The sequence below is a fragment of the Saccoglossus kowalevskii genome, chromosome 15 (assembly GCF_978046115.1).
Source record: "Saccoglossus kowalevskii chromosome 15, keSacKowa6.1, whole genome shotgun sequence".
Taxonomy (NCBI): domain Eukaryota; kingdom Metazoa; phylum Hemichordata; class Enteropneusta; family Harrimaniidae; genus Saccoglossus; species Saccoglossus kowalevskii.
The window spans coordinates 26,238,833-26,251,693 of NC_140655.1; the positions used below are offsets into that span (position 1 = coordinate 26,238,833).

Here is a 12,861-nt window from a genome sequence, read left to right on the forward strand (position 1 = left end):
CAACGAACAGTTAATATAGGTTCTCCAAAAATGCTACATAGTAATCATGGTTCATATGTTTGAAAGATGCTGCATACATTTTTCCTTTGTAAATAAGTACACCACTCAATACTGACAAGGTGGGCTGTAGTCCCAATGACATTTTGTGGAGACTGACATAATAGTGGTGAACATTATCACAACGTATGACCTAAAAAAAGAAATAATTAATCACATGCAGCAGAAGTAGTAGACTTACCGGTACACACAAACTATAATTTAACAATTTTTAAAGCAGTTTTAAGCGATACAAAAATCAATTAATATACATGTATATATAAAAAAAACAAAAAAATAACAATAAATATATCTATATCTGAAATGAAGTTATTTACAAGTTTGTTTGTTTCAATTATGTGAGAAGATAGGTTCTCGAACAGTGAGAAGGTAGACAACCGCTTCATATGTAGACATCATTATTGCTGTGTTTGGTATCTGTCGTACAAGTTGCGTTGCAAGTCCCCTGTATAGTGCTCTGGGTCCTTCTTCACGTGCCACGGTGGCTAATGTCTGAATGAATGATCGATACTTTGTGCCTTCTTCACGAAGTCTTGTCCTGACAACCTCTACAAAAAAGAGCAAGAAAATCAGGTTATTATCCTATATTACAATAGTAAATTACAAACAATCAACAAACTTACATACATGTTTTGTGATATATTTTTTCACAGAAATTTTGATGTAATATTTGCCATGTTATTTTTCTATAATTGCTTTATAAATTTTGGACCAAATGAAAAAAAAAAATCCCATTGGCAGCAGGTCTTGATGATATTTAGTCCCAGCTACCAAATTGTTGAAATCACAAAATTTAGAAGTTTACAGAGTTCGGGGGAGTAGGAATAATAATATTTTTACTTTATGTAATGACTCACTTGTATAGACGAATGTCAGTTTTTATGACTGGTTAATATGTCAACTTACGCCGATTGTAAAATCAGCTACAAAGTGTTAAAGATCAGAGATAAGTAGACACCACCATAGAATTCTGGGACATCTTGTTTAGTAGTTTGTCTTTAGTTTCCTATTGACATTCTAATCCAGTAAGTGTCAAACATTATTCATTTGATGAAAACTACAGCATTAGGAAGGTACCCAATTTCAGGACAATATAAATTGTATCGGATAAGATAAGATACGAATGAAATGCAATCAAGTCAATGGAAATCCGAAGACAATGCCATGAGTGGTCATAGTGACCTCCATGAACTTGGAGAACTGACAGACAGACTGTAATCTCATCAAAGTTCAACTTTAACTACTTGTTGCTGTTATCGCAAATATCAATGTATACTCACCATGAGGATAAGCTAAGATGGAAGCACACGTCTTCGAACAAGCACCACAAAGCATATATTCCATAAAGTCCTGGGCACTTTTCTCAGATCCTATTTGAGTTCCACGCTTTTCACGAAGTGTTTTTTTCAAGTGTTCATAAATTACAAAATGTATAACAGTTTCTGAAATTCCAGCGTAAGAGGCAGTGACACCACGGTAAAATCCACGAAGACCTTCCTTTCTGTACACACTCTGAATACACTGTAGAGCACCAAGGTTGCGACCTATTTTCCTGTAGGGTTCAAACAAGGGAAATTTGCAAACTTGTGAAAACAACATTCAAACTCACAATTCTTCAATGATGTGCTTTATCCAAATCTTGGCAGATATCAACATTTCTGTAGCCACTTTGAATGGCATATTAAGATCGTTAGTGTACAAAAATAAATTCGACGACAATGTTTTAAAATAAATAAGAATGATGAAGTTTTACCTTTGGTCCAACTGTAACCTGGTTTTCACTAACCATATTGGATTGGTAAATGTACACGCAGTGAATCCTACAAAAATAATTGAAAACTTATATGTTATAAAATATGACCAAACAACAATTGCGTTCATAACATGCTTTGCGGTTTATTTAGTTAATTTAATAGAATCAACGTTATTCATTCCAATCACTAACACATCAAAAGCTAAGTTTACTGTCATCAGTGTGCACTCTAATAGATAAAATGCTATCCCAAAATCAAGTTGGACTTGATTCTGATTGAAGTCACCTGTTGACATACACACACTATAATAATTATTTTCACATGATTTGCTTTTGAATGATATAAAATATTTTTAAATCTTTATTGAGTTAGTGACAGAGGAAACTGCAGGTCAGACAGTTATAAAGTGCAACAGTGATTAAAGCCAACACAACAATTTCTGTCATCCCATTTACTGGATAAACTCAAGTGACAGGGTGCAGTAGCAACAGTAATAGCAACATACTGACTAGCACAAACCTGGTTGAGCCACGAGAAACAAATAACAGTAGCTCTACCAATTCCACGCGAACAGCCTGCGTGCAAAGGACCAAAACCAGAACCAGTACAGTATCACTGGGAACTGAACACTTGAACATGTGGGAAAACAAGACTGCAATCCTTGCTTGTGCATCAAACCAAGTACAGTACGCATGGTCACCTACAACTGTCACTCTGTATAACAGATTTATACAAAGATTAAACCAGGATGGAGGGAGATTCCCACCTAAAATAACAGCTACACTTGCTGGGTGTTCATGCCGAATTGCTGATACTTCTACTAAACCAACTTCATAGCTTATGTGCGCATTAGCAGCTATATCATGTTTTTATAATACTCTAGTGGAGCCAAGCATGACTGGTAAATTACAATATTTAGTTTTAAGTTTAATTAAATCATCTACTACAGAGACAATGGCACATTCAAAAGTAAAGCCAATTGGTCAATTAAGGACACTTAAAAACAACCCAAGCAATGATTTGTAGGAAGACAATCACCAGATACTGCTCCAAAAAGTACACTGTTCAATGAACTACAAATACAACAAACCATTAATATTTTCAACAAGCAGCCTCTCGGCTGAGATAGCTCCGCTGTTAGCAATGCACATTTCAATTATAGAACAGAAGATATCATTAGAAAATGAACAATATGCATAGTATCAATGCAATGGGACTTGCTGTTTTCAACAAAAATTCAAAAATATCACTTTTTACCAAAAATGACAAAAATATTCACCAAAATTACTGTAGATAATTAAAGATATCATTACAAAATGAACAAATCTGAGAGAGGTCCACATGTAGTACCTATATATGTAATAATATCAAAGCCATTGGACTTGTCGTTTTTAACAAGAAGTTGAAAATATCACTTTTTACCAAAATGACAAAAATATTCACCAAAATTAGAGAATTAAAGATATCATTACAAAATGAACAAATCAGAGAGAGGTCCACATGTAGTACCTATATATGTAATATCAAAGCAATTGGACTTGCGGTTTTTAACAAGAAGTCGAAAATATCACTTTTTACCAAAAATGACAAAAATATTCACAAAAATTAGAGAACTAAAGATATCATTACAAAATGAACAAATCTGAGAGAGGTCCACATGTAGTACCTATATATGTAATATCAAAGCAATTGCACTTGTGGTTTTTAACAAGAAGTCGAAAATATCACTTTTTACCAAAAATGACAAAAATATTCACCAAAATTAGAGAATTGAAGATATGATCATGAAATGAACAAATCTGAGAGAAGTCTACCCAAGGTACATATACACCAAGTATCAAAGCATTCAGGCTTGTAGTTTTCAAGAAGAAGTCAAAAAAGTAAAACATTGACACGGACGACGACGGACAATCACTCATATGATAAGCTCCGCTCGACAAAGTCGACAGCAGAGCTAACAAAAATGGAATTTGATGCAGAGTGCAGAAGGCAGTTCAACAATCAAATTCCAAGGTATCAAGAATACATCACAAAGGGGTTTTTGAAGTGACTACACCTATTAACCCAGTTCAAACCTTGACACAGACATGGAAAGAACAAAGACATTTAGAAGGAGGTTATTAGTACCGCTATATGCATTGAATTAAGCAATTGCAACTGTCACTGTATAAAATAAAATGGAAGAATCACTAAAGCAGGCTTGTCTTAGTAGGACTTTGGGTACAACAGTAGAAATAGATACAAGCTGTGACCCAGATATTGCCTTGAAAGTAGGCCAATAGAAAACAGGCTTATTTTTTAATAGAGCATTATGTAAATTAGGGGCCAAAGACATAGAGGCACATATAAAACTAATAGAGGCACAATTAACACCAAACCATTTCTAAGGGCCAATCTTTTTCATTTAGTTAGGCATTGATGAACATTTTTGTTATTAATTAATAGACACATTGTTGTTGACATTAAACATATAAGTTTATGATATAAGTTTATATAAACTGCAGATAATAAAATAATTAGTTGTCTCAACAATATTGAAATTTCATACTACAAAGTTAAAGGCAAAATAACCAAAGATGATTATTAATTTGAATACTAGTAAGTAAGAAAAAATATAGTAACTAGGTGAAGCGGTTATTCCATTAAAACAAGAAGGACCACAGTTACATGATGTGTTTACCTTGGAAAATTGCAGTTGAATAGTACAATGAAACACAATGACAGACTAGGCAGTCAGATTACATGATGTAAACAAAAACCAAAAGTGAATGGCAGTCATTTTAACTGTTTAGAGACAAGGTCATTGAACCACACAGTATACGTGCAATATGACACGTACTCTAACATTACAATCATGTATGTATGTAGGTAGGACAATCATTATTATTCATAATTAGAGAAAAATATTATAATAAACATTATTACAATTTGTACAAGAGAATGTCAATATAAACTTAAGTCCATACCCAAGATGTTTTTTTTATTTTCTGTTTACTACTGGTCGTAAACACAATGTACATAACATGATTTTCTCATGGGATATATTTTACTAATTGGGTTAAAACAGTGAACAAAAAATGCAATTTTCCACTGTACGAATACTGTTATTGCATCTTCTACAATGGCACATTTGAAAATAACTGCAGTTTCCAGTGATACCTAAAATTTTGAGTACCGATATTTACTACAAAATTTTGGCCATATGAGGTGTCCACAGAATATTCAAGTTCAAGTGTGTATTTATGTCTGCATATATGCCGTAAACAAAGGCACGTGCTACTGATATATAGGACAAGCGGCGGCGGCGTCAGCTTGCTTTTGTTCAGCTGATTACCAAACATGTTTACAATTTCACATCTAGAGTAGGCGACCTAATTTACATCAACTCTTGAATATAATTATCATAATGTACGGCTCCAAGTGATCAGAGTAAACATTCTTGCATTTTTGAATAAAACTAAGTCTGATACAAAACCCGGTTATGATGAGGCATGACATGTCAGTGACACCATTAGGACAGAGTGACAAGAAACACATGTAATGTACTGACATAGTTTTAAATCACACTTTAAAGCATGCGAAGTTTGAATCATATTGTTATTACTGTTCAGGACTTGAACTTTCAAGTGTTTTAAAAAACGCTAATTTTAAGGCTAAAACTTGCATAAATGAAATAAAAATTATAAAGAAAACCAAAGTTTTCAAAGGCATCAATGATCAAGGACGTCACAAAATTCAAGCTGTAAAAGTTCTGAACATGAAAGTCCAGGAGGCTGCAAAAAAACAAGACTTGTGAGCCTTGAAATCGACCTCTGTTGACCAAGGCCACACTGACTTAATTTTATGGATGACATCCACGTGCGCATTAGTTTTCGCCTGTTCTCAAAAAAAAAAAAAAAAAGTCTCCACAGATCGGTTTTCTGTCCGGAACTTGCCGACTCATATTGTCGCAAAGTGCCGGCTTGTCGTAAAACTTTTTGGACTATCTAAAAACGTGCCAATTTTGTCGTAAATTATCTTCTGCACATGCGTATTGCGTTGCCAGGAATACACGAGTATAAAAGTTCAGAGGAAAAACTGAGGGATTGTTGTAGACTGGTACGCAATTGACGTCGTCCAGGGAGATGTGAAGTTTACACAGCTATACGAGAGATTGGTTAAAGCTAACCCCTACTGTGTAGAGAGGAGCAAGCAAGGACATTTCTGTATCATTGCAATGTTTTGTTAGTTATTGTCATAAAGTAGTGATATGTACATTCCGCCTTGACTTGTACTGAAAATGATGTTCATGTTGTATCTTGAATGCAGTGTTTTTGACTGAAGGTACTTCATAATGACTACATGTACTAGAGCTTGTCTGAAATGGTTATACCTGTGACAGTAATACAGTACGAGATGTGTATATCAACATGTGCCTCCTACAAATAAAGACTTCTTGTTGTTTTTTGATACATTGTGTTCTGTGGTTCAATTTGTAATAGCAGCTCCGTAGTCCTGTGGTTTTAGCAGGATTTTTTTTTTTTTGACAGCATTTTTTTTTTTTTTCGCCCTCTCGCATTAGTTTTGGGGTCTCCAGAGGATGTCATCCATAAAATTAAGTCAGTGTGGCCCAACTTATAATGAAGGCAGAGGACATAATGAACAATGCACAGAATTGCATACATTTAAAATATAATAAATGTTGGAAAAAGAAAACTAGAATGTTTTTATTTTTGTGTGTACTAAGATTATTCAAAATACCACACAACAAGCAATATCTTCATTGTTTAACAGTAAATGCTTTCAAAGACGTGCGTTTATTCAGCAGGCTATGCTGATTTAGGCATTTGGGTCCACAAAACATTCCCTAATTCTACCGTAGTGATACAGAATTTAATGGTACACAAAATTGAAAAAAAATGTGTGAGGCACAGGTTTTCAACTGACATGCTATGATAAGAAGCAAAATCTTTGTTTGTCTAAGGATCCCAGCAAAATTTTCACTGCTACACAATTTGGTGATTCTCTCTAAAACATGAAAAGTTGGTACCTCTGGTTGGTAACTACCAGTATGCTACTAGTCAAGATAAAACTAACTACTCACCGGCGCACATAGCAGATAACATGTGGACCTTCTTGGATTCCGGTGATATTCTGTTGTTGAGATATTTTTTAGCCGTGTCATAGGCACAGAAGTATATTGCTCTTGATGGCGCCACACCGACCAAGTTTGGGCCGAGACCTTTAAATAAAGCGGGTAATCCTTCCGTTTCTATGATATGCCTGGTGAGAGAAAAACAAGTCAGTCAATAAAAATCCTTCGAACAAAAAAAGTATTGTCATTGCAGGACACAGTGATTCACTTATGGTTGATCTCTACAGGGATTATGACCTGTTAAATTTACTGTTAGTCATGGACTAATATTTGAAATATTTTGTCATACCAATATATGTGTAAGCTCTATTTGACATACTTTTCTACTTATTTTATACACTTATTAATTGCAAATGCATTGACCTCAAAGAGGAAATCAGTCTTCAGATCTTGATCATGAAAATATTGATCATCCAGCACTGAAATGTGTTCACAAGAGATTATTTTTTTATATATTAAAAAATCCGTTCCTTGTCAAAAGACGTCACTTATGCAATTTATTTCTTTTTAAATGATATTGTGCCACCAACGACCAGCACATCTCTTTTATTTTCTTTGTTTCAGAAAAAAAAATTTAGCATGGCCTTTGGAACTAACATATGCATTGACCAGAAACTAGAACAGTTGACGGCCAACTATTCACAATAGGTAGATTTCACACACTAGAAAAAAACGTGAAAAGTTGATGATAAGTGTTGAATTAATAATTATGTGGCACTTTTTCGGCCTATTTAATAGCTCGAATATCTGCATCCATCTTAACTTCTGTAACATCAATAATTAACCATTGTTTTTTCCCCAAATATTATGGGGGGGGGGGGAGATTCTGCTCACTACCAATAATTGAAATAAAATACCGGTAATCAAAAACATACAAAATAGTAGATGCAGAGACTCGAAAGATTTCTTTGAATGTTTTTTGAATATCGGTGTCAGAATCATTCTTTTAAAAACAAACTACAGTGAGTACAGCCAAGGAACCAGGTAGGTGACCTTTGACCCTTTGTAACTGACAATACAACAATAAAGCACCACCACACATAGCCAATTTATGTGGGTAATTCCATAAACAATTTTGCAACAAGATATGACATATAATGTGGGTGATATGAAAACAATATTCCACAGGATTAAAACAATTTGTTATTGGGAAAACCTTAAAAAATAGTAATATAGCCCAAGATTGGAGAAATTTTCCATTTCAGGGTAGAGTGGGCTGGAATGATGTTTACACACACAATTCATATGACCAGTGCATTTGAAATGATTTGACTAATTACAGCATTGACTGTAGGTATGAAATCTTTCATCCAATGTGGGAAATGAAGAGAGGACTCAATGTCTAGATCTCCACATGCAATGAAGCAATAAATCATTTGGTTCCAGTTCAGTCCAGAATACAATGCAACACTTCATCAAAGCAAGCTTTTTTTATTGTTATTTTTTATAGAAAGAAGTTATACATTAAGAAAAGTGTAAGTGTTACAATAATAAGCTTATTATTACGGGAAAAATGCAGAAATAAAAAAAATGTTGCTTTCAACCATAGCATATGTGCATGATCCATTTCTGTGCATATTTTAACATCAAAATTACTCTCAAAGTTTTTAACTATCAACCCCCTAGTATAAGCTTACTGACCTGAGGCACATCAAAATGCCCATAGAGGAGGGGCGCGGATTTATACAAGTACACAGTTGCGCTACATTGCCAGCAGGACTGAGTGAAGGAAGATATACTGGACGATGGAAAGTGGCTGAGGAAGACTGCAAACGGGTTTTCAAAACTTCAAGTGGACAAGTTAACACAGCTCCAGTCGTGCCAGCAATTCTGTGAAACAATACAAGTAGAAGCGATCAGAAATTAAACACATTGCTGCATGAATAGCATTAAATTTTATTATTTTGTCCAATGCAGTGAGCAAACATCATGCTTTTTTTTGTAATATGACTCATACTATCTGATGAAAACATCACAATTATTGCATCTGTTACAAATGGTATGCATACAAACGTGCAGATGGTGCCTGGGAGATCAGCTTTTACCTCAATATGAAATGCATCAATATAAAGGATGTGAAATTATTCAATTGCATCATTTCAATACAGATTTAGCTTTTAGACTTGACGCTTTCAACAGATACCATGCAGTTATTAGGATTTCTCATTTAGTTTTGAAAATGTTTACCTGTATACTACTTTTAAATCAGTAGTGAAATTAAAATACTCTGGAGAGAAGAGGAGAGGGGGAAGGAGGGGAAGGAAGATTAACCGAGGATTGTGTATTTTTCCTGAATAATTCAGTCACATCTCTACAAGGCCTCAAAACAATAAAACAAAGTAGACAAATACATGCTATTGTTTGCATAGGCACATCACACTCTAAAGGGGTGGGAGTTAAGATACAGGGATTGGCATTTCACTGGTAAATAACTATTATTTTAGTGTGCTCGTAAGAAAGAATGGAGTGGCAATGTTGCAGTAGGAGTTGAACTGTTTTGCTTCTGGTAGCAACACTTCATGTTATGCAAAACAATGTCACATTATTATATAGACCTTCTAACCTAGTTCAACCCTAACCCAAATTATCTCGAAACGTTTTTAATTCTAAAGTAAATACTTTAGAATTAAAAACGTTTCGAGACTGGAATCTTGTGTACACCTTTGAACTACACCAATAGTGCAGTTCACAAACCAAGGCTAAACTTGATTATATTTTGTTAACACAATCTTAGCCAGTACAAGGACACACTTACAAAGTTGACAAGTAGGAGTGGTGACCTCCGCGATTACATTTCGATATTAAAGCTAACATGTTATGTTAATATAGTTCATGATTACTGTTTTTGTTACCAAATGTTGACTAAACGGTGTACACTAGTTGAAAATTCGGCTATGCGAGAAATGCAAATATTCTGTTTCAACCTTCATCTTGGAACGTGACTGAAGATGAAGGTAACACACTATTGTTTAGTTGTAGATAAACTAGATGTTGTCCGGGGATAGTAGCATTACCAGGCTGGGCGGCTTACAGCTGACCGGACTCCACAAGTTTTGTTTCTTTAATTATTCAGACCATATTATTTACACGGTTTATCTTGAAAACCAACACAATAATGATACAAGTCAAGATACTATAAAGTCTTCCGTCTCTGACTTGAATTGAGGTCAGCTAATCCCGCCACGATTATTGATCAAATGTCGCTGGACAACGGACTTTGTTTACAACATAAAACGGTTAATTAATCATATACAAATAAGACAATTCTTGTTTTAATACGCGACACGTACGTCCCAATCATTTGTACATGGGAGCTAAATACGTATATGACAAGGATTGGTGATAACATTTTCCAGATATCTGTTTACACGAGTCATGCTTTCTCTGCATGAACACAGTACTAACTCAACTAGGTAGTGACGACATAACTATTTCTGAGGGGACTTTCCACTGTAAAAAACCTATGCATGTCAGTATTTTTAACAGACTAATCAAGTGATAGCGAGCTTTATGTACATTAACAACATCGCTACCCTATTCTGGGTTGAAAACAATTCGACATTTTATTCGTAACCTTAGGCTTTACGATAGGATAGGTTAGAAACGCGGCATATTCCTCCACGCCTTTTTTGAACAGCAATTTTTAAAACGTAAAATAAAGCAATCGCCGTTGAAAAAATCTGTTATTTTATGAATTAAAATGAAGGAATATGATACATACCCTCCTGCAATCAAATGAATATGGACATTTCCTTGCGACATACTATAATATCCTTGCAATTTTCGGACAAGTACTACATACGGAACTTACAATCTAACGTCCGTACAAAATCTATCCGCACAACGCGTTTTCCATACAGCCAAAACATTGTCATATGACCTGCATCATTAAGGAATATGATTGGTCCGAAATGAACTTTAACCCCGCCAGCGCCTCTGCATGATTCATTCACGACGATTTCACGTGAACGTCGATCGTGCAGTCTTGATCACGATTGGCTAGACGTTATTTTACATATTCATTTTTAGCTTACGCATTCCCGCTGAGTATTTTGCTAAAAACCAACCAATCACGAGTGTGCCTTCTTTCCCAAACACGACCACATGTTATTATACCGCGTGATACAATCTACCTGTATGAAATGAGCAGGTGATTTCCGTGTGTGATTTCTCAGACAATCAAAATATCATACAGAAATGCTCGTTCCCTACAAATAAATGGAAATACCACCTACACTGGCTTTTATTTTAATTGTCAGAACTGCTATGCCAGAAATACGAGATTTAGTAAACAAATCTTCTGTGTCAAAAATGGCTACAAACTACAAACACGTCACACCTTGAGATTTTATGAGCATGATGTAAATATTATGCGCAGATACTTCAATTATATAAGTATGCGCATGTTTTGCAGCTGCATTTTCCGCCACTTCTAAATCAGCAGTTTACTCATGCAAATTCCTAAAATTTAATACATGTAAATAAATAAATAAATTAATTAATATAATTTCTAATAAAATGATTCAGAAATGCAGAATCGAAGACAATAGTATGGCCGGGGTTATTCTGACACGGCCACCCGGGCCCAGCCACTACTCGCCGGAGTTGTGGAGGTTGTATTTTTAGGGGGGGGGGGGGTATTTTGCTACATTGTGTTACGATGTCGCAACCTCGTTCTATTTTGACTGGTCCTTTGAATTGAAGGCCAATGCCGAGGTCAGTGTCCGTATGTATGTAACCTTAGTGCCCAAGACGAGTGACAGAAAATCGATATTTTTAATAGGCATGTCCGTGACAACACAACAATGAAATACTGGTCCAACTTCAAACGGGCGAATACAGAATTTTTATAATAGGAAAAGGAATTTATATAATAAAAAAAGATCATTATATTTATGGACCAACTTAATCTAAATTTGCCGAGACTGTCATCAAATGCTTTTACATTATTTTCGCCGTTAATACGTGAGATGTCGCTTTTATTAGTAAAATAATCAAACATCCTTAGCGTATGCAAAGCGTGTTTCCAAACAACGCACCCACGGTAATGCCGTTGTCGTCGGGAAGTGTTGTCGTTATCCAATTTAAATATCAACAGCAAAAAGTTTAATTCATATATTATCCTAGTAAATGCTACAAAATGATTCATAGTATTGAAATTTCATCTGTCCATATGAAGTCAAACAAATGCTGTAGTTCTGTAATTTACAATAGGCATGGGATTTACCATTTTGAATTTTCAATTTGAGAGTTCCGGCAAGCCCTCCGCTATCAGGGAGGAGTGTCAAAGCGGGAAAACAACATAGGTATTTTTTTTAAGTGTTGGTGGTCTTTCACGATTACCAAAATTAAAAAAAAAAATGCCAGCAAATAATTCGAATAAAATAAAATATAAAAAAAAATATAAACTAAATTATATTTTGAAAAAAGCCCTATCTAAGGCTATCTTATTTTAATCAGATTACTATCAACCCAACTCAACGACACACATTTTTTGAACGGCAAATGCCAAATGCAAATGTGGTGTACCTTTTCTCACCGAAAGTGCAACAACAATCTTAAATCTCTTTTTTCGGGATCATGTTGTCGCTGAACTAAAATATAGCCGCAGTGGATCATTTTGATTAAATGTTATTCGGTAGACCTTAGGGTCTATAGTTATTCATGTTTTATTGCCATTTCCTCTCATAGTGTTTGAATAATAAGCTGATGAAGTTTGGAAGTCAGGGCTCAGGCAGCCTGAGTGAAAGCGCGTTCTCAAATTTCTTGTAAACAAACAATGTATTTTACAGCGTTGTGTACGTCGCTATGAGTCCCATATCGAACTGCTGGAGATGGCGCGATCATGACCACCACCCTTCACGTTTCGTCCTTCTCTGTCAGAAGGTGATTAATGGGGTGATAAGGAATTCTACT

At 35.0% G+C, this 12,861-nt stretch overlaps 1 protein-coding gene across 1 annotated transcript; it reads right to left on the minus strand.

Annotated features, from left to right (window-relative positions):
- Positions 1-234: 234 nt before the first annotated feature.
- LOC102809303 (solute carrier family 25 member 36-A-like) lies at positions 235-10,797 on the minus strand. The gene is made up of 6 exons (XM_085490635.1): positions 10,667-10,797; positions 8,587-8,775; positions 6,895-7,073; positions 1,811-1,877; positions 1,338-1,609; positions 235-605 (listed from the first exon to the last, which is right to left on the minus strand). The coding sequence occupies exons 1-6, from the start codon at positions 10,705-10,707 to the stop codon at positions 388-390; spliced, it is 966 nt and encodes a 321-aa protein (XP_085346761.1). The 5' UTR covers positions 10,708-10,797; the 3' UTR covers positions 235-387.
- Positions 10,798-12,861: the final 2,064 nt, after the last annotated feature.

What these genes read in the sequence shown, in the direction of transcription:
- LOC102809303 (XM_085490635.1), bottom strand. Translation starts at nt 10,707, where the DNA reads ATGTCGCAAGGAAATGTCCATATTCATTTGATTGCAGGAGG. An exon ending in ATTCATTTGATTGCAGGAGG is followed by an intron (nt 8,776 to 10,666) that starts GTATGTATCATA and finishes ATTGTTTCACAG; the next exon opens with AATTGCTGGCACGACTGGAG. An exon ending in GTTATCTGCTATGTGCGCCG is followed by an intron (nt 1,878 to 6,894) that starts GTGAGTAGTTAG and finishes TTATTTTTGTAG; the next exon opens with GATTCACTGCGTGTACATTT.